The sequence below is a fragment of the Diabrotica virgifera genome, chromosome 5 (assembly GCF_917563875.1).
Source record: "Diabrotica virgifera virgifera chromosome 5, PGI_DIABVI_V3a".
Taxonomy (NCBI): Eukaryota; Metazoa; Arthropoda; class Insecta; order Coleoptera; family Chrysomelidae; genus Diabrotica; species Diabrotica virgifera.
The window spans coordinates 115482928-115506729 of NC_065447.1; the positions used below are offsets into that span (position 1 = coordinate 115482928).

Consider the following 23802-nt stretch of genomic DNA (forward strand, 5'->3'; position numbering starts at 1 on the left):
TCTTAAAACATAGAAAAGAAATTCAGGTCGGTATAACTTTTCCACAAACATACACACAAACATACAAAACATTTTCCCCTTTTTAAATAGAAATTGAATAAAATTTCTGAGATCGGTAACTTTTGAATGGTATATACAATTTTCAAAATGGCAATGGGATAAGACAGGGAGATTCCCTGAGTCCTCTGTTGTTCAACCTGATCATGGACGAAATAATAAAAAAAGTAAGAACAGAAAAAGGATACCAAATGGGAGAAAAACCACTTAAAATAATCTGCTATGCAGACGACGCAATACTAATCTCTCAAAGTGAAGATGATTTACAACGTATGCTGCACGAATTTAATATAACCGCTAGAAAATTTAACATTTTAATTTCCCCAAAAAAGACTAAATGCATGGTTACAACAGTAGATCTAATAAGGTGTAAATTAGAGCTGGAGGGTCAAATAATAGAACAAGTCATGGAGTTTAAATATCTAGGCATCACACTATGCAACTACGGAAAGCTCGAAACAAAAGTGGAAGATCAGGTGAATAAAGCAAACAGAGCCGCAGGTTGCCTGAATGAAACAGTATGGAGAAATATAAACATCAGAAAAGAAGTGAAAGGCAGAATTTACAAAAGGGTTATCAGACCAATAATGACATACGCGGCAGAAACACAACCTGATACAGAAAGGACAAAAAAAAAAGCTATAGAAACAGCAGAGATGAAAACATTGCGAAAAATCAATGGTAAGACGCTGTGGGATAGAGCTAGAAGTGTAGATATATGAAGCGGATGCAAGGTGGACAACATTAATAACTGGATGAAAAGCAGAAGAGTAGAATGGAACGACCACATAAGCCGAATGACAACAAATAGAGTAGTAAGAACGGACAGAGACGGTTCCCCAATAGGAAGACGATCAGTGGGAAGACCACGAAAAAGATGGAATGACAACTTACTGGAGGCACATTGAAAAACAGACAGAGTAATGTCTATATAAAAAGAAGAAGAAGAAGAAGAGAAGAATTTTCAAAATAAACATGCGTTGGAAAGGTAATGTTCAGTAGTATAAGAAGCCGTAAAATCGGACTTAAATTTTCGAAATTTTTGGGAGTTTTGGGGACGAGAACGAAAAACAGACCCTAAATGGGAATGGCCGTAACATCCACACCGTTGCACCAAAATGGATGGTTGACATATTTCTCTTTTCCTATATTTTAAGATTGGATTTGGCCCAATTTTTTCAATTCAGTCACATTTAGAAAATCGAAAATTTCTTGTATAATATAGTGTCGCATATACGGGAACAGCCGTTCTCTGGGATATAAAAAAAATAATAAGCATCAAGGAGACCAAAGCGAACTATAAACAATTTTTCTCGGTTAGATTTACATAGATCAAACTGAAAATTTGTAGAAATACTCCTTATAATGTTTATAAGGACGTAACGTAGAGAACATTCCAAAATTTTAGAAAAATTTTCCGAAATTTTCCCTACTGTCGGAAAATCTTTTTGGAAAATTTTGGGTACAACTCATCGTCATGCCCTTTTAAGTGTTGTACATAACGTATGTACCAATTTATAGCTAAATCGATTCAAAAGAAACGGAGAAACACTGTTTTAAATTTTTTTTTGATAATACCTCCTCCTCGATAGCCTAAAAGACTTAACGACGTTCTACACCTTCGGCAAAGAATTAAGGATTTACATGAAATTTTAGTATGTTATAGTTTACTTCAAAAAACTAAGACTTGATTTTTTAAAAATTGTTTTACCGTGCCGTTTAATTACTATTAAGGGTCAAAGTTAAGTTTTAACATGGGCTCTTATGGGAATTCTTAAAAAATTAATAACTTTTGACCCAAATTTACGATTTTTAATTATTTGTGCTTAAATTAAAGGTTTTTTTGTAAGGAATAACATATTAAAAAATAAGGATTGTTTACCGTACCAATTATTTTTAATTTATTTATTATAATTAATTCCGTAATTTATTCCGTAATTTCCGTAATTTATTATAATTTATTTTTATTAATTATTCAATATTGAAACGTATAATTTGAGTATTCTGCTATAAATGCATTGTTACCAACTTTCGCTTGCATATAAGTTTCCCCCCTTTCCTCTGAGAGGCATACCCCGCAACGAAGGTGTAGAACGTCGTTAAGCTTTCTGTTCGTTCGCCCCAACATTTTTGTCAGACAATTAGATTTTTTGTTCAAGAATATAATTACTTGTAAGTTAATGCCTTTGTGGAAAAAACGGTTTTAAAGATAAGGGATGCACGAACCCAGCAGAGTTTAAAAGTATAATTTATTAATAAAAATTAAATTTTTTGTCCGACTTTGGATTTGACCCAATATTTTTGTCGGACACTTAGATTTTTTGATTTAGAATATAATTACTTATAACCTGATACTTGTGCCGGAAATTTTTTTTTAATTGAAGAAAAAAACTACAGAACGATGTTTGTCGTTGTTCAAGGAGTATGTATTCAAATATCAGATCAAAATTTTTCTAAAATTTTCCCTCTTGTCGGAAAATTTTTAAAGAAAATTTTGGGTACAGCTCTACGTCCTACCCTTTTAAATGTTTTACTTAGTGTGTGTACCAATTTTCAGCTATATCGATTTAAAAATAACAGAGAAAAACTGTTTTAAATTTTTTTTGATAATACCTCCTCGCCGATAGCCTAAAACAATTAAGTTTTCTGTTCGTTTGCCCCAACATTTTTGTCAGACAATTACATTTTTTGTTTAAGAATATAATTACTTGTAACTTACTACCTTTGTCGGAAAAATTGTTGTAAAGATAAGGGATACACGAACCCAGCATAGTTTAAAAGTATAGTTTATCAATAAAAATTAAATTTTTTGTCCGACTTTGGATTTGCCCCAATATTTTTGTCGGGCACTTAGATTTTTTGATTTGGAATATAACTACTTATAACCTGATACATGTGTCGGAAAACTTTTTTTAATTCGAGAAAAAAAAACTACAGAACGATATTTGTCGTTGTCCAAGGAGTATGTACACAAATTATCAGATCACAGTTTTTCTAAAATTTTCCCTCTTGTCGGAAAATTTTTTAAAAAATTTTGGGTACAGCTCTAAGTCATACCCTTTTAAATCTTTTACTTAATTTGTGTACCAATTTTCAGCTAAATCGATTTAAAAATAACCGAGAAAAACTGTTTTAAAATTTTTTTGATAATACCTCCTCGTCGATAGCCTAAAAGAATTAAGTTTTCTGCTCGTTTGCCCTAAGATTTTTGTCAGACAATTACATTTTTTGTTTAAGAATATAATTACTTGTAACTTACTACCTTTGTCGGAAAAATGGTTGTAAAGATAAGGGATACACGAACCCAGCATAGTTTAAAAGTATAGTTTATCAATAAAAATTAAATTTTTTGTCCGACTTTGGATTTGCCCCAATATTTTTGTCGGACACTAAGATTTTTTTTTCCTTACATTACGCATCAACCACGCAGGGTTATTAGCGTGTATGGATTGTGTTACAAAATTATAACTTAAAAATAGATTTTAAACATAACAATAGGAAATTATAAAAAGCTCTAAATCTATACAAAGTAAAGTAAAATACTATATTTTTGGTAAGAGGTTGCATTCTTTGAGGAATGTGAAGATGCTTTTTGTATCACTGTCTTTTCCGAGTGCACTATTTAATGTTGGTGGTATGTTGCACTTTTTCCGTTGCACTTTATACTTCGGACACTGCAATAAACAATGCTTTACGGTAAGGACACTTCTACACAAATCACACACAGGTTGATCGGCACGTTGGAGTATGTAGTCATGGGTTAATCGAGTATGGCCAATCCGGAGACGAGTGAAGATTACTTGCTCTCTTCTGTTTTTGAATTGTGGAATTTGATTGTGGTTAATGTCAACTTCGTATAGCTTGGTTGATGAGTCCTTCCATGTATCCTGCCATATTTGAAAAGTATTTACTTTGAAATATGCTTTCAAGTCGGTGTGTAGGGTTTTCATGTTCTCTTCTGCGTTTGGGTTATTAGGTGCATTCTTTGCTATTTTGTCCACAACCTCGTTACCTTCGATTCCAGTATGAGATTGTACCCAAATAAAATTAACTTTAATATTCATATTTTCTGCATATTTCAGTTCCTTTTTAATGAAAAGTAGTAGTGGATGATCAGAATAGAGTTGTTTTAATGCCAATATTGAGCTAAGAGAATCTGTGATAATGATGTTTCTCTTATTATTTTTGTTAACTATCAGAGCCAATGCTTTTAGAATAGTAAACAGTTCAGCGGAGAACGTTGTTGTATATGAAGGTAACTTATAAGCTGCTGTGTAATCTGACGAGTAGATTGCTGCGCCAGTTCCGTCTTCGTTTTTGGAGGCATCGGTGTAAACTTTGAAGCAGCTACCATATTTGCTTAATATTTTAAGAAATTCTTGATTGATTTGACTTGCAGGCGTTTCTGATTTGTTTAGTCGCAATAAGCTGGTATCAGTAGAGGGAAGGCGAATTGTCCAAGGAGGAGGGGTTTGGATTGCGGAAATATCGTAGGTGTCTGGAAAATGAATACCTATTTTTGATAAGTAAGTTTGTATGCGGTAATAAAAAGGGTGATCAGTTCTATTTGAGTTTTGGAAACAACTTTTAAAGCGGTCAGCAAATACGTTGTGTATAGCTGGGTTATCTTGATTAGAGGATACTGCAGCGGCATAAGAAAGACTTAGATATTGTCTTCTAAACGTGAGTGGGATCTCTCCAGTCTCCCAGTATAGAGTTTGTATTGGACTTGTGTGGTGTGCTCCTAAGGAAATTCGAAGACCTGTATTTTGAATCACATCTATTGTTTTTAAGTACTTCTTTTTTGAGGAGTTGTAAACTATTGAGCCGTAGTCAAGTTTGGAACGTACTAGGGCCTTGTAGATATGTAGTAATGTAGACGAGTCGGCGCCCCATTTTTTGTTTGCAAGTGATCGTAACAAATTTATTCCAGGCTGACATGTCTTTTTTAAATATTCTAAATGTATTTTCCAAGTTAGTTTTTGATCAAATATCATACCGAGAGATCTAACTTCGTCTACATATTTAACCTGTGCTCCATTTAAGTATAAGTTCTTCAGTTGTATTTGGTGACTTTTTGTAAAACACACTGCTTCGGATTTAAGGGTATTAAACTGAAGTCCACTTGTGGATGACCATTCTTCAATATGATTTATGGCTTTTTGGACATGGTTATGGATGGTTGTTGGGTTCTTTCATCTACAAAGTATAACCAAATCATCTGCATATAGCCTAGCTTTTACAGGATGTTTAATTTTTGCGGTAATAGAGTTCATGGACACTAAGATTCTTTGATTTGGAATATAACTACTTATAACCTGATACTTGTGTCGGAAATTTTTTTTTAATTGGAGAAAAAAAACTACAGAAAGATGTTTGTCGTTTTTTCAAGGAGTATGTACGCAAATATCAGATCACAATTTTTCTAAAACTTTCCCTCTTGTCGGAAAATTTTTTGGGAAAATGTTGGGTACAGCTCTACGTCATACCCTTTTAAATGTTTTACTTAGTGTGTGTACCAATTTTCAGCTATATCGATTTAAAAATAACCGAGAAAACTGTTTTAAATTTTTTTTTTGATGATACCTCCTCGTTGATAGCCTAAAAGAATTAAGTTTTCTGTTCGTTTGCCCCAACATTTTTGTTAGACAATTAGATTTTTTGTTTAAGAATATAATTATTTGTAACTTACTACCTTTGTCGGAAAAATGGTTGTAAAGATAGGGGATACACGAACCCAGCATAGTTTAAAAGTATAATTTATTAATAAAAATTAAATTTTTTGTCCGACTTTGGATTTGCCCCAATATTTTTGTCGGACACTTAGATTTTTTGATTTGGAATATAACTACTTATAACCTGATACATGTGTCGGAATTTTTTTTTAATTCGAGAAAAAAAAATTTGTGTATGTACACAAAGTATCAGATCAAAATTTTTCTAAAATTTTCCCTCTTGTCGGAAAATTTTTCAAGAAAATTTTGGGTTCAGATCTACGTCATACCCTTTTAAATGTTTTACTTAGTGTGTGTACCAATTATCAGCTAAATCGATTCAAAAGTAACCGAGAAACACTGTTTGAAATTTTTTTTTGATAATACCTCCTCGTCGATAGCCTAAAAGAATTAAGTTTTCTTTTCGTTTGTACCAACATTTTTGTCAGACAATTACATTTTTTGTTTAAGAATATAATTACTTGTAACCTACTACTTTTGTCGGAAAAATGGTTGTAAAGATTAAGGATGCACGAACGAAACATTGTTTGAAAGTATAGTTTACTAATAAAAATTAAATTTTTTGTCCGACTGTCGATTTGCCTCAATATTTTTGTCCGACACTTTGATTTTTTGATTAAGAATATAATTACTTATAACCTACTAATGTTGTCGGAAAAATGGCTGTAAATAAAAAAATTTCAGGAAATTGACATCTTCGGCGCGTCCGACTGCGCATATGCCCCGTGAAAATTGTCCGACAAGGTTACCACATTATTGTAAAAAGGTTTTATGGTAGATACCGTTAAAATTATCCATGTGGTAATAAATTTATTTTTTTCATAAATTTGACATCTTTAGCGTGTCCGACGCGTCATATGCCCCAATATTTTTGTCCGACAAAATGATTTTCGCTGTTTATATGATAAAAACCATTGATTAAAATAAAATGACCAATGTGGTTATAAATTTTTTTCTTGCATAAAATTGACAACTTCGTGACCGCTTGACAGACAAACGCCCCACTGCCATGATGCGCTAAGCTCGAAATTTGTCCGACTCCACCCAAATAACAAGTACAAAAAGTTTCAACGGTGTGGTCATAAATAATAATTTTATATGGGGGCCTAAGAACTATGAATGGTTGTAAGCTTGAAAAATACATACACTAATAATTGCATTCCGTGTTGTTTTCGATTAAATTCAAAATATTTTAAATGCATTTTAATAACTTCGTGATAACCTCAACTTTATCTCATAAAAATAGAGTAACAGGCAATAAATTAAAAACATAGTTTTCACTAAAAACATACATACTACGTTATATTATTGACTTTTTCATTTCATCAAATTACATAAACATTTTGTGTGTACTATTGATAAATAGTGTAAGAAAGTACAGTGAGTATAATAGTGAGTAAAGACTTTTTATGTACGATCATCCAAAAAATTATTATTGATATGTCTGCATCAATTCTTATTAGTTCAATTTTAATAAGAAAATTAAAGAGTCAATTCAATTATTTTTCGCACGGATTTCAGTGAAAATAACTAAATAGTCTGAGATACATAAAAGGTCGATCTGCATCGAGCTGTTTAATGGAGAAACATAGTTTGATATTGTAGATTAGTATATTAATAATAATTGTTATAATTATATAATTGTTATAATTATTATAAAAAACAAGAGATAGATTCTTCAAATCATAAGGTTTGAACTTGAATTTAGGTACTTTAATACAATTGTTTATAACTCGAAAACGATCAACAAAGAGAAAAATTATATCAGACTTTTTTGTTTCGAACGATCTTTGGAAATATTATTTAGATTATAACAAAATGGTTGCTTTAAAACCGCAATTTGTTTTTACATGTTGAATGCATTATTTATTCGTTTCAAGAAACTTTGATAAATAACATTACCTATGTTTCTTTTAACGATTAAAATTATTTCATTTGCGTAATAAATGCAACCTTATGAAGTTGAAATATGTTCAATTATTAATGAAACACCCTGTATTTGTAATTACTCAGACTGATACCAAATTAAATGAATATATTTTTATTAGGTACTCTAACCAAATGGTCACAAGAGGATAAAGGGAGAACTCCTATATAGGTTACATGGCTGTTGTAGTTCGTTTTACCCGTGTATAAAGACCATTGCAATTGATATAATGGCAAATAGAGCAATTCTTAGTGGCATCATAACAGGTATGTGTATGTTGTATATTCGCTATTTTTTATTATTTAGATAATATTTTGTATAATTCGAACGTTTTGTTTCTTACCATGTCTTCTTATTTAAATTACTTTAATATATTTGTGTATTGACTCCTTTTTAGATCGTCTAGCGTCTTTATGAAGCTATGAAAAAGTTAAGTTCGTCCATTCCGATTTTTATCCATGTCATCCATGGTTGTTTCGTCTCTATGTTTATGGCTTTGCACTCTTTCTATCAAACCATTATTTTGATTAACTCTTTTGTCTTTGTCCTATTGTTTCCTCCGCTGCCTCTATTACCAGTTTTGATCTTGTCCCAGTCAATTTCCATATATTCAGTTTTTACCGTTTTTACTTCTTTGCTGTGTGTTCCTCGTATTTATTGTTTACTTTTTCTACTTGTAGTTTGTCAAAATTCCAGGCTTTTTCTTATTCTTTCAGGTTGCGTTTTATTTTTATTATTTTCATTTTTAATTTTGCTATTACTAGTATGTGGTCTGAATCAGCGTTTGCTCTCCTATAAGATCTGAAATATTGTGTTAGTCTTAGCCATTTTTCTGAAATAAAAGTACCACGTGTATCAAAAACTGCTTCTGCTGGAGTTTAGGTAAAGGGGGATGAGAATTGGAAAGTTGGTTGAGGGATAAACTGCAAACAGAAGTATGAATGTATACCTAATGTAACAAAAATAGCCTCACGTTGGGGGGTCGACGTAACAAAAAACCACTTTTGCTGTAGTTTTTGTATAGGGAAATGAAAAGATGAAGAGATAGTTGTAAGATGAACTACAAATAGAAGTGGAATAAAAAGATGGAACTGAATACAGTTATGCTAGCAGGATATGCAAGAGAATGACTACTTGACATTCAAGAATGGATTCGGCCAATTTACATGCCTGTCAGAGACAGTAAATTAAAGTAGATAGTGATGATGACTAGGAAGGAAAATATTAAAATAAGAATAGATGTACTGAAACTGGATAAAGAAGAATAACTGACAAAGAAAAACAAATAATGGGCACCAGGAGAGGGCTATCGATCACTCTCCCAGGTATACTACACCACTGTAAAATATATTAAATCTGTAAATGAAAAAATGAGGGAATTAATAATAAATGATATACAAAACAGATTAAAAATTTATTAAATAGAACTACTTAGATTTTTGACCATCTCTGAGTTAACAACGTGACTACCTTTACAAAAGATGACAAAAGTTATAGTTTACAATAATAATGTATACAATATTATAACATAACAATAATGTTACATGTTAGAAAATTTAAATACCTCTAACTTATATAGAGCGTACAACTCACATGAGGTTATATACAGCATTCACCAAATAATCATAGTACGATTACTACGTACAACTAAGTTAGATACAGAGAGACATGAATAACAAGGTATATAAATAATGGAGGATTATTCGAAAGAATAATCTCCAGAATTTTAAATGAGTTGAGCAGGCACAAGCCTGACTAAGTGAAATATATAAAAAATGAATTGCCTAAGTAAAGTAAAGTTAAATATTCATAAATACTTAAATTGACTGAATAAATGAAGTAAAGTATATTAATAATAAAGTAAATTTAAATAAGTACATGGGAACAAGCAATTAATAATAAAGTGAAAATAAATAAACAAATGGTTTAAATTAATTAAATAAAGGAAGTAAAGTTAAATAAATAAATGGGAAGTTATATAAAAAAGTGGGAACAAGCAAATTTATAATATAAGTAAAGTTAAATAAGTAAATGCAATCAGGTAACTTAATCTCTGAGACATCACTTAAGCTCAAGGTATCCCAGGCAACCAAGTGACGCTAATAACGTTGAGGAAACGTCAGTTTTTGGTTGAATATATACACGTGTTTGAATATTACCTCATATAGACGTCTTTCGTCATATAGACGATTTGGTTTATAACATAACGTTAAGTGGTGATAAGAAATTTTTCATTTATTGCTTACGTGCTTTGTTTGCTAAAATAAGACGTTTCATTTAGATATAGTTGAAGAAACGTCTTAATTAAGAGATTTTTATTCGTTTTGCTCAGGTGTGTTAGCTTAATGCATTAATTCTTCTTGCAAACTTTTGAGGTTATGTTTTTGGTGCTTATTTTCTGTTAATGAACTAATTATGTGTTACCGAGGCTAATTAAATTCATTTTTAGCCTTCTAAGATTGCTTGAAGTGAAGAAAAATGATGCTCATGTACTACTTTATTCAGGTATTCCCAACAATGAGTTGTTCATGATTCTTTTTGATTTAATGTACAACTTTTAATTAAGATATTATGCTGGATAATTTGTTATTAAATTATTTATTTATATTACGGTGTTTCAGTTTTGATAGAGTAAGTAGGTATATAAAAAAGGTGACAATTTTTTATAGGTATGTTGCATTAAGGGTATTGTAATTCTATGTATTTTAAAAAGTCTTCCATTTGGTTTTACTTTTAGCCTGTGAGCTAAATTTAACAGTTCAATGGAAAACCTGTAATACCAACAATGCCCATACGAATAATTATTTAAAATGGAAAATTAATCTAAAAAAACGACCTAAAAACTACGCTTTTGATATCACGTATTTAAAACGTGACAAAAATGACGTCAATTGTGGTGGGACAAATTAACGTTACTTTGGACGTCGAAAAAACGTGACAGACTGACGTGGTTTGGTGATAATTATGACGTCTTTTCAACGTTTTGTAAACGTTATTGGGTTGCCTGGGATATTACCACAGGATTATACATAAGTTTGGGAACTCTATAAACTAACATGTATATTATAAGAATCTGAAAAGAAATAAAAAGTGTAAGTAATTATTAAACATGGTGAATAAAATAAATGTCTGTGATTTTAAACGTAATATGTAGAAAGTCATGATCTGTTACAAAACCTAAACGTTTCCAAAACAAACCCGATTCAATAAACGACTCAAAAAAAAAATGTTCGTTGCTGCATCCTAGAAAAAAATCTATGTCCGAAGTCAGCACAAATGTAGTGCTTAAACTGCTACCTGTGAAACTGCCCTTCCAGGAGGAGCAGAATGATGAATAAGACCAAGATTATTTTGTTCCCAGAGCTTGTCCCCAGTTGAGTGCTATGGTTGTAAATGGTTCTCTCTCTCAGGTGGTATGAGAGGTCTCTATGTTTTCCCCTGAGTGGCTAAAACAACATAATCCCGGTTTACTTTCAATCTACATTTGTGGGGAAAAAGGTCAGAGAAAAATAGAAGTGAGGAAAGTTTTTTTTAAATGAAGAACAATAAAAAAAAATAGTAGTAGAGTAAAAACTTATCAGATGTGAAAGAATATGAATGTGACCTTGATTCAAATTAGACATATGAATTTGGAATTTAAATACAGAATATGATTTCCTTAGAAAAATATATTATTATAGGATAATTATAATAATGGCATTGAAATAATTTAAAAGAAATTTTAACTTTAGTATAACCAAAAATTTAAGAATATATTACAAGATAATTTCCCCGAATAAATATTAGATATAACCAGTGAAATGATTAAAGCCTACTAAATTTAATTAATAAATTTACTGGGAAGATTTAATAGGAAAGAGATGTGTCACAATAAAATGGAATAAGAACATGGCTGCTATAAAACGTTATTAAAAATAATGTATTTAACATGCGACGACAATGATTCCATGCCGAAAACCTCAATAGATTTGTTTTAAAACACTCTGGATAAATTTAGATGCACAGTTCGCAATTTAAATACATGAACCGTGAAACTAGGTATTAAAAATTTTCAACTTGACCTGAATCTGTCACATGCCACTCAACTTATTTCCAAACAAAGAGTGAAAAGTCAGAAGAGTGATCCAAAATTTCTTCGTCCTTTAAAAGGAGAACCTCAGAACACGAACTAATATTCTCTACCACAGGACCGATACCAACCCATCAAACTTACATGGTACAGCCACTTGCGTTTAGGTGTGACGTCATTAAAAGGAATATTTTTAAAATAATAATTATTACTTCGATTTGACTGTAATCTAATAACGAAACTTTATTAAAATTAAAAGAAAATTTTATATACAGGGTGTCCCAGACTAATTTAGCCACGAATTTAGCCTCTTAAACGAATAGAGATTTTCGAATGGGGCAAAAAGTGGTCAATTATACTTGTAATACACTTTATTATGGCGTAGAAAAAAATTATCCCCTAAACATTCATCCCTTAGTTACAACCCCTAACTTTAATTTTTTTAATAGCACCCTGTATATTTTTTTATAGTTTTGGATGTGGTCTTCTATTGTCTATTCAACACATTTTTTGAAAATAAAATCGGTTCGTAAATAACTAAGAAAGTATCAGTTTAGTTTTGTTAATTATCTGTCCCAGACTAATTTTATCCAGGCTATATTTCTTAAACGAATAGAGATTTCGAATGGGACAAAAACTGATATATTACATTTGTAATACACTTTAATATGGCGTCTCTCACAACACAACAACGGAGGAGGAGGAAAAGAGAGAGATCTCTCTTTTCCTCCTCCTCCATTATTGTTGTTGAGAGAGATGATGAATGTTTAGGGGATGAATTTTTTCTAAGCCATATGAAAGTGTATTACAAATGGAATAGATCAGTTTTTGTCCCATTTAAAAATCTCTATTCGTTTAAGAAATATAGCCTGGATAAATTAGTCTAAGACACACAATTGACAAAAATAAACTGATAGTTTATTGGTTATTTACGAACCGATTTTATTTTCAAAAAATGTGTTGAATAGACAATAAAAGACCACATCCAAAACTATAAAAAAATATACAGGGTGCTATTAAAAAAAATTAAAGTTAGGGGTTGTAACTAAGGGATGAATATTTAGGGGATGATTTTTTGTACGCCATATTAAAGTATATTACAAGTAGAATATATCACTTTTTGTCCTATTCGAAAATCTCTATTCGTTTAAGAGATATAGCGTGGCTAAATTAGTCTGGGACACCCTATATATATATATATATATATATATATATATATATATATATATATATATATATATATATATATATATATATATATATATATATACATCCTACTATCAATTTGGCATCGATACATTATGCATTTACCATCGATTTGGCATCGTCTTGCAAAGTGGCATCTGTATATCGATGCCACTTTACACTACCTTAATAACTTTTTTTCTGCACTTGTTACCAGAAGTCTAATCAACTCGGTAGTTAGAGATTTGATTTCTTGATGTTACTTTAATATATCAGCTTTCTTTGTTTATCCCTTACTAAGTTATATAAGTTTATTCCATAAAATGTTTGAGTCCAAAATGATGGTACAGTGAAAATATTATATACATTTAGTTCAGTGTTTTACCGTTTTGTCGCTGCCGCTATATACATGAAAACGTATATCCCACTTTCATTATCAATTATTTTGGCATCAGAAATTTGGCATCACTGTTGAATATAATATTATCCACACCGACAAATAGGCAATTTGAAAATGTATATATTATTTTCATCAACAAATCATTCTGGCATCATGTTGTTTTCACCCAATTTTGAAAAAATGTGAAAACTTTGTATTATCCACGTCCGTCTGTCCGTCCGTCTGTCTGTAATCACAACTCCTCCGTCAACATACCAGCTAGAATGACAAATGAGGTGTCAACTGAAAGCTGATAATCCAAGGATGGTACTAAAGGTGAGATATTTGACCTTGGCGGTCTGTTTGTCGGTCTGTCCGACCGCGAATATAATTCCTCCATCATTATACCAGGTAGAATGACAAATGAGGTGTCAAATGAAAGCTTATAATCCAAGGATGGTACTAACGGTGAGATATTTGACCTTGGCGGTCTGTTTGTCGGTCTGTCCGACCGCGAATATAATTCCTCCATCATTGTACCAGGTAGAATGACAAATGAGGTGTCAAATGAAAGCTTATAATCCAAGGATGGTACTAAAGGTGAGATATTTGACCTAGGCTGTTTTTTCGTCGGTCCGTACGACCGCGAATATAACTCCTCCGTCATTATACCAGGTAGAATGACAAATGAGGTGTCAAATGAAAGCTTATAATCCAAGGATGGTACTAAAGTTGACATATTTGACTTACGCGGTCTGTGCGTCGGCCCCTCCGACCGCGAATATAACTACCAGCTTGAATGATAAATGAGGTGTCAAATAAAAGATTATAATCCAAGGATGGTACTAAAGGTGAGATATTTGACCTATGCTGTCTTTCCGTCGGTCCGTACGACCGCGAATATAACTTCTCCGTCATTATACCAGATAGAATGACAAATGAGGTGTCAAATGAAAGCTGATAATCCAAGGATGGTACTAAAGGTGAGATATTTGACTTTGGCTGTCTGTCCGTCGGTCTGTCCGACCGCGAATATAACTCTTCGATCATTATACCAGGTAGAATGACAAGTGAGGTGTCAAATGAAAGCTTATAATCCAAGGATGGTACTAAAGGTGAGATATTTGACCTAGGCTGTCTTTCCGTCAGTTCGTACGACCGCGAATATAACTCCTCCATCATTATACCAGCTTGAATGATAAATGAGGTGTCAGATGAAAGCTTATGATCCAAGGATGGTACTAAAGGTGAGATATTTGACCTAGGCTGTCTTTCCTTCGGTCCGTACGACCGCGAATATAACTTCTTTGTCATTATACCAGGTAGAATGACAATTGAGGTGTCAAATGAAAGCTGATAATCCAAGGATGGTACTAAAGGTGAGATATTTGACCTTGGCGGTCTGTCCGACCGCGAATATAACTCCTCTATCATTATACCAGCTTGAATGATAAATGAGGTGTCAGATGAAAGCTTATGATCCAAGGATGGTATTTAAGGTGAGATATTTGACCTAGGCGGTCTGTTCGTCGGTCCGTACGACCGGGAATATAACTCCTCCGTCATTATACCAGGTAGAATGACAAATGAGGTGTCAAATGAAAGCCTATAATTCAAGGATGGTACTAAAGGTGACATATTTTACTTAGGCGGTCTGTGCGTCGGCCCCTCCGACCGCGAATATAACTCCTCCATTATTATATCAGCTTGAATGATAAATGAGGTGTCAAATAAAAGACTATAATCCAAGGATGGTACTAAAGGTGAGATATTTGACCTAGGCTGACTTTCCGTCGGTCTGTGCGACCGCGAATATAACTCCTCGATCATTAAACCAGGTAGAATGACAAATGAGGTGTCAAATGAAAGCTTATAATTCAAGGATGGTACTAAAGGTGACATATTTTACTTAGGCGGTCTGTGCGTCGGCCCCTCCGACCGCGAATATAACTCCTCCATTATTATACCAGCTTGAATGATAAATGAGGTGTCAAATAAAAGATTATAATCCAAGGATGGTACTAAAGGTGAGATATTTGACCTACGCTGTCTTTCCGTCGGTCCGTACGACCGCGAATATAACTTCACCGTCATTATACCAGGTAGAATGACAAATGAGTTGCCAAATGAAGGCTGATAATCCAAGGATGGTACTAAAGGTGAGATATTTGACCTTGGCGGTCTGTCCGTCGGTCTGTCCGACCGCGAATATAACTCCTCGATCATTATACCAGGTAGAATGACAAGTGAGGTGTCAAATGGAAGCTTATAATCCAAGGATGGTACTAAAGGTGAGATATTTGACCTAGGCTGTCTTTCCGTCGGTTCGTACGACCGCCAATATAACTCCTCCGCCATTATACCGGGTAGAATTACAAATGAGGTGACAAATGTCAAAGTTTAGTAAAAATGACTCAATATTAGTAAATTCGTATATCAATCCACGCAAAGTTACACGTAAAATTCAAATATCGTCTTCCAGTTCTACTTTCGATTACTTTGGGTGAAAACCTAGGACTTACGAAGTCCAATTACTTGTTTTGTTTAAAAATAAGGCATATCATAGACATGCCTTAGGCATCATAGAAGACAATGACACAGAAAAATCAAAACACAGCAGCATGTCAAAAAGGCCTTAGTTATGTATCTTCGGTCCTGTTAGTCCAATCGTGATGTATAGCACCTCAAATGATAGGATTTGACAAACAGAATACAATGACATAGAAAAATCAAATACAACAGCATGTCAAAAGGGCCTTAGTAGCGTATCTTCGGTCCTATTAGTCCAATCGTGACGTACAGCATCTTAAATAATAGGTCTTCATAAATAGAATCAAATTTGACACAAACAAATCAAATACAGCAACAAGTCAAAAGGGCCTTTGTTATGTATCTTCGGTCCTATTGGTCCAATCGTGACATACAGCAACTCAAATGATAGGGTTAAACGAACAGAATACAATGGCACAGAATAATCAATTACAGCAACATGCTAAAAGGGCCTTATTTACGTATCTTCGCTCCTATTGGTCCAATCGTGGAGTACAGCACCTCAAATAACTGGATTTGTCAAATAGAATACAATGACATAGAAAAATCAAATACAACAGCATGTCAAAAGGGCCTTAGTCTTGTATCTACGGTCGTATTGGTCCAATCGTGTGTACAGCACCTCAAATAATAGTATTTGACAAATAATATAAAATGGCACAGAAAAAGCAAATACAGCAACATGTTAAAAGGGCCTTAGTCATGCAGCTTCGCTACAATTGATCCAATCGTGACGTACAGCGCCTCAAACGATGGGATTTAACGGGCAGAATGCGACTGTAGACAAATCAAAATGGCGGCATGTAATAGCACCTTAAAATTGTAGAAATAAAATGGATTAACGCACAGAGGTGCATGACATATTATGTGACAGTATTTAACAAATTGAATACGATTACATATGTCCAGTTTTTGACAAGTGACTTCTCTACATGATAAACGCGAAAAGGCTCCGTTCGGTCACTGTTCGACATAGGCCTCCCGTTCACTGCATATATCCACTGCTTCCTGAAGCCGTGACATAAGAGGATAGAATTTAACGAATTAAACGACAAAGAAGACTAAACAAGGCAGCGTGCGGGAAAAACAAGACCATCCTTTGTATACTCCACAGGAAAGCATTATATATTCAACGTTAGAATTATGTTATAGTATAAGGGTATATATTTTTAAATGATAAAAATATATTTTTTTATTTAGTACATTCCGTACGTTTTTTAAACATGATCAGGAGAATTTGTTGCCTGAAGTCTATAAAAGAATTTCCTAACAATCCTTGTGTTATGGATAATTTTTGAGAATGTGTTTAAAAGGTAGCTTACATGCTTATTGTTCAATGGTCTTATCACTTTTAAGCGCTTGTCTTTTTGTAGGGCTATTAATTGTGATTTCAACCATTCTTGCGGGACAATGCCTTTTCAGTAAATGAAGTGAATATTGTTATACATTTAATTTTTTTCCTCAATTAATTGGATGCCCCCTACTGGTGTTTTGTCTAAGCTTACAGCTTTTCCCCATTGAAGCTATTTTATAACTAATTATAATTAGGGGTACGGAATTTTCGCAAACAAAAACATGAATTTCGCATTTACTTTTTTATAATTACAAAATTTCGCATTTATTTTTAACTACGAGTAAAACAACAGAAAACATTAATTAAAAGCTAACATCGTTGTAATTTCGACATTCGACTCTTTAAGAGCTGTTCTTCGATCTGTCACTACAATATTATATGTGCTGAAGAATCGTTCTGCGTCTACGCTGTTCGTTGGACTCCAAATGCTCTGTAATGCTGCTTTAGCAAATGACGGAAAACTGCACTGTGTAGCAATTGTGTCTTGTGTCACACAGATATAGGTCATCTGTTGCAAATTCTTTGACTCGATCACTCAAAATTGTTTTAGGGCGTCCCATTTTAGGGGATACTTTAAGTAACTTTATGTTACTATGAAAACTTTTTTGATAGACCACGTTCTTAATAAAAATTGACGGAATGAGCACTGATTGTCATGTTTGACTAATTTATATGTTTAGAAAATAAGAAGTAGCCGATTTTTATTCCTACTTAGATTTTTACCAATACAAAAGACCGAAATGCAGATAACAACAGTCGGATTATTTATATTTCTCAAAGAATCAACATTGAAAAATATCAATTCCTTATCTTATCTTTATCTATTTAATGATGAACAATAAAAGTTCCTTCTGTTTCAACACGTGTTAGAAAAATAAACAACCTTTCAAAAATTATGTACAATAGAAAATTTTCCGTAAAATCTTTCCATGCCTTATTTACTACGTAACTACCTACTTATTTACGGGCGAGTTGGGCACCTGCAGGTATTTCGCGGAAATAAACAAAAACTCCATATTTCACATTTATCGCATTTATGTTCAAAATTTCGCCGAAATTCGCATCTATTTAGTAAAAACGAAAATTCCGTACCCCTAATTATAATAAAACAGTTGGTCCAGAATCATTATCTCGTTGACTGTTTCTTGTTTATCGTTGATAATTCTGCCGTTTGAACCTTCTGATAATCCATATATTTTCTCTATCTGCTCTTAAAGTGTGTTTATTATATTATTTTCTTTCTCATTTAATTTACACCGATCCAGAGTATAGCTCCATATAACAGTTCTAGTTCTGCAGTAACGAATCAATACTTTTATTTAGCACATTAATTTTTGTTTTGTCTTCGGGTCTATTAAATCATTTTCTTGCACTGTTTCTCGCAATTTTTAATTATCCATTTATTACTCTACTTGTCTTATTTTTTGAATATACGACTTGAATAAAGACTTTAATGTTTTTCCAGTCGTTATTGTTTAGTAGACCGGAATATTGAGATATTAATTCTTTACATTACATATTTGTCTTTCGGTGATTTTCTATTATTAATATGAAGCTGGAAGTGTTAGGTTACACTGGTTTTTGATATTTGGTCCAGAGTTCCCTCTCAATTCTTTTGTCGGATTTCTCTTTAATATTATCGCAGCTGCATGCACTGGTACTAGGTTCTGAGTGCTCAGGTGACCTTTGAAGGACTCCCAATTACTCTATTTCGTCCACTTCTTCTGAGGTGGGTTCAGAAGTGGATATCAACTTCTATTCCATTATTCCATATCTATTTATATGCCATCTAATGATTTTACTTTAAATTTAGCTGCTTGATCTTCTTCATGAGTAATAAATTTTTTGTTATTTTTTCTACTTAGCATAAAGCATTAGAAAGTCTGTAAGCTTTTTTTATGAACTGCTGAAGTGCGTCCTATAAAAGTAGACATATTTTCAAGAAAAACATGTTTTCATGAAAATTCTTTAATTTTATTCAATATGTTCAATACAGCGATTTTAACGGTTTTACAAATTTTTTATGTCGATGCCGTGCGCATAATACGATTCTGAAAGCTCTGAAAAATAGTTATTTTTTTCTTCAATTATCTCAGCTGATTTTTTTATTTACGAGTCATTTCTTCAGATTTGGGAACACTTAATAATCGGAGGGGGCCAAGTCAGGAGACTAAGCCGCATGAGAAAGTAATTCGAACCCCAACTCGAATTTTTGCTACTGTGACAACGCTCTTGTGAGTCGATGTATTGTCTTAGGCCTTGAGAACACTTTAAAGAACACTTTTTTCTTCTGCTTATGGAGTCGTTTTTCATTCATCACATACCGGAACACACCACATAAATTTTGAAGCCCCTGACATCAAAACTGTATTAAATTATATGTGATCTAAGTAAGTTATAGAAAAAGTCAGAATAGATAGAGTAGAACACTTATAAAAAAATTGTAACAAGCAATTGGACATCGTAAGTTCTAATTTTTCACCCAAAGTGACCGGAAGTTGAACCGGCAGTCGATATTTGAACTCTTCGTGTAACTTTTTGTCAGTTGATATGACGGATGAATTTTGTTCACCGACAGACATGGACGAACAGACAGGCATGAAACCGGAAGTATGTATTTGTTCTGGTCTTTCTTAGTCGCGTTGAATAATAGTATGTACTATTTCGACGAATTTAAAACAGTACTTTCGGTTGCAACTCTGGAACCGCCAGTCCGAGGTCAAACTTCTCACATGTAATATCATATTTTGGTTATAGGCTTTCATTTGACACCTTATTTGTCATTCTTTCTGTCCTACTAACAGAGGAGTTGTGTTTATTGACGGACAGACATGGATAATTCTAGGTTTTCACATTTAATAATAAAAACAATAATTATATAATTCAGTTAACCTGACTATGTTATTGTGATAATGACTTCTTATCTAAAAGTGACAACGGCAATCATTCCATTCAGTCACGGTAAAATATCGCAAAACCTCCAGATTTTAAAGAACCGCTTGGATTGACATGAAATTTGGCACACACGTAGCTAAAATGCCAAAGAAAAAAATGAGATTATGCCGATATGTTCTCTTGTCCTGGATGTGACTTTCACCCCTTCTTGGGGGTGAAAAAACATACGTTCAAAATAAGTCCGGGAGTGGATAAACTGACTAATTTTAATTCTAAGCAAATTTTGTTCTATAAAAGTTTTAAACGGCTGAAAATATTATAAGAATTTTTTGCTCTACATTGTGCTTTCTATCTATACCTTTAAGGAACGCACTATTTTCGGGGACACCCTGTATATGATCTGTAAGTTGCATTGGTTAAAAATGCTTATTTTTGAAAGGGGTTTTGTTGAAAGGGCTCGAACGAATCACTAGTCACGAGTATGTATATGCAAATTTTAAACAGCCATATCTTAACCAAGTTTTGTCTTCCAGAAAATCAAAAAATCCCAAATATTTAAAAAAGCAAAACCTACATTTTTTTACTCTTTAAGATATTTGGTATCACTAATAATTTTAAAGTTATTTTGAAAAAAGTCTTTTTTTTCTAAATTAAAGATTTAAAATTTACTTTAAGACCAAATTTTTTCACAAATAAGCACTTTGAACTGATGAAACTTACAAACACAAACAATACATAAAGTTACTTGTGAAGTGGTAACGATTAATTCCATTTGGGCTGTTAATTAGAGGGAGATTTTTACGATATTTTTAACCAAAAAACAAGGAACAACTGTATTTGGAGCGTAACTTGCTTACTCTTGCTGCTAGAAACTTTTTAAAAAAATAAAAATAAACGTTTTCTTAAACACTTTAAAAAAGTTGTAATAAGTTTTCCCAGAAAAGTGTTTCATTTTTTTTATTTCACGTTAAAATATTCGATTTGGAATTTGACATATAAGAGCTTATTTTTCACTATAGTCTGTTTTTAAACCAAGAGGAGTAATTCAAATTTCCCGCGCCGTAAACCTTGTTTGTAATTGGTACAACCTCAGGCAATTTTACTCATATCAAATTTTGACAATAATGACATTTATAAAATTTTAACACTATTGGCATTTCATAGGTTAGTTTATTTATTTTATCAGCGATTTTTGCATTTTCTGCGTTATTCCTTTTATTTTTAGATTTTTAGTCAATATTACCGTCAAAGGCCGATATGATCATCCAAAAAAGAAGATGTATCTGAAGATATTTCTAGTGACTTTCTTGGGTGTGAATCTGTCTTTTTACCCTAATAGCACAAGGACGTCCAATGGACGTCCATAGGACGTCCTTTACGGACTTTAAGGACGTCAGTTTACGTCCGAGGAACGTCCTTTATACGTCCTATTTTGGTCAAAATGTCGCGCTACCGAACGTCCATTGGACGTCCATCTAAGGTCCGAGGGGACGTAAATTGGACTTTAATCGGACGTAAATTGGACCTTAATCGGACGTCCTAGGGGACGTAAATTGGACCTTAATAGGACGTCCTAGTTTGGTCCAAAGCCACATTGCCAAATGTCCAATGGACGTCCACCTAACGTCCGAGGGGACCTAAATTGGACCTTAATCGGACGTAAATTGGACGTTAATCGAACGTAAATTGGACCTTAATCGGACGTAAATTGGACCTTAATCGGACGTCCTAGGGGACGTAAATTGGACCTTAACAGGACGTCCTAGTTTGGTCCAAATGCATCGTTGCCAAACGTCCAATGGACGTCCATCTAACGTCCAATGGACGTCCACCTAAAGTCCGAGGGGACGTTCGGTGGACGTCAATTGGACCTTCATAGGACGTCCCAGTTTGGTCCAATGTCGTGCTGCCGAACGTCCATCTAACGTCCTGAGAGGACGTTCGGTGGACGTCTAGCGACGATATTTAGACCTGTGGAGAATGTATTGTGGGAAATAAAAAATACATTTTTTAAGGAACTTATATTACATCTTATATTAAATTACAATTATTGGATATTACATTATTTACATTAAATTACAATTACACTTCTCCAAGAAATTAACGCACCACCTTAAAATGATGCATTTTTGATGTCTCGAATTTCCTAAACCTGTTGTCCAATCTCAGTGATTTTTTTTATAATATTATAGCCTAGGCTACAGGTTACGTCCTTAAGCTTGTCATGAACGGGGAGCTATATACTGTAATATATATTATATCACATCGCTGTAATATATTATGTATATTATATCATATCACTCCCTATAGAAATGAGTGAGCCTGGAGACACGGAACTAATGGTTCCGTGTGTGCAGGCTCACTCATTACTATAGAGAGCGATGTGATATAATATATATTACAGTATATAGCTCCCCGTGCATGACAAGCTTAAGGAGGTAACCTATAGCCTAGGCTATAATATTATAAAAAAAATCACTTAGATGGGATAACTGGTTTAGGAAATTCGAGACATCAAAAATGCTCAATTTTTAAGGTGGTGCGTAATGGGCTCTATATTATACATATACATATTATTTCAAATCGACACCTTGCTCATTTGGAGATAATGGATAATTTCTTAAAAAGAAGATATTCTATATATGTATACTTATTATACAGAGAGCACGTAAAGGTTGGAATAAATTCATTTTTTTTGAGAATGGAGGATTTTGGAGAAAAACCCGTAACAGGTCAATTTTTGTTTTTAAATTACGACTTTTTGGCATATATATCATACTAGTGACGTCACCCATCTGTGCGTTATGACGTCATCGATGATTTTTTTAAATGAGAATAGGAGTCGTGTGATAGCTTATTTGAAAGGTAATTCAATTCTCTATTCAGTAATATAAACATTGACATAATTATTTATACAGGGTGTCCAAAAATTTTTTTTTTGATTAAATTAATTGACATGGAAAGAAGAATGTATGTAATTTATTTAATTCAAAATACATTTTACTGCTCTCAGAAAACAAAAAAATGTTTATTTGAAAAATATTCATGGCTTTTCTCTTAAATTAAATATTCAAACTGTCACGAGGCTGGTGGGTGGCTGCTTTAATATTGAATTTAAGCAAAAAACAATATTTATTTGCCAAATAAACATTTTTTGTTGTCTTCTGATAGCAGTAAAATGTATTTTGAATTAAATAAATTACGCACATTCTTCTTTTTATGTCAATTAAATTAATTCAAAAAAATTTTTTTTGGACACCCTGTATAGATAATTATGTTAATGCTCATATTACTGAATAGAGAATTGAATTACCTTTCAAATGAGCTATTATACGATCCCTATTTTCATTTAAAAAATTCATCGATGACGTCATCACGCCCAGATGGGTGACGTCACTAGTATAATATATATGCCAAAAAGTCGTAATTTAAAAATAAAAATTGACATGTTTCAGGATTTTTTTCCAAAATCGTCCATTCTCGAGAAAATGAATTTATTCCAACCTTTACGTGCTCACTGTATAGTGTAATATTATATTATAATATTATAATAATCATTCAACTTTTGTCTAATTTTTTTTCATCCGCCTTCGCTTTCTGTCTTTAGATAATTCAATATTATAAATAGATTATAAAATACTGAGATAAATA

At 32.8% G+C, this 23802-nt stretch overlaps 1 protein-coding gene across 2 annotated transcripts in view; it reads left to right on the forward strand.

Annotated features, from left to right (window-relative positions):
• Positions 1-7033: 7033 nt before the first annotated feature.
• LOC126885110 (facilitated trehalose transporter Tret1-like) overlaps positions 7034-23802 on the forward strand; it is a 130647-nt gene continuing 113878 nt past the window's right edge. The window contains exons 1-2 of one of the 2 annotated variants that reach the window (XM_050651537.1): positions 7034-7184; positions 7841-7985. In XM_050651537.1, the coding sequence (XP_050507494.1) occupies positions 7949-7985 (37 nt within the window). In that variant the 5' untranslated portion in view covers positions 7034-7184; positions 7841-7948. The remainder of the gene's footprint in view (positions 7185-7840; positions 7986-23802) is intronic. The other variant, XM_050651538.1, reaches the window with a different exon arrangement.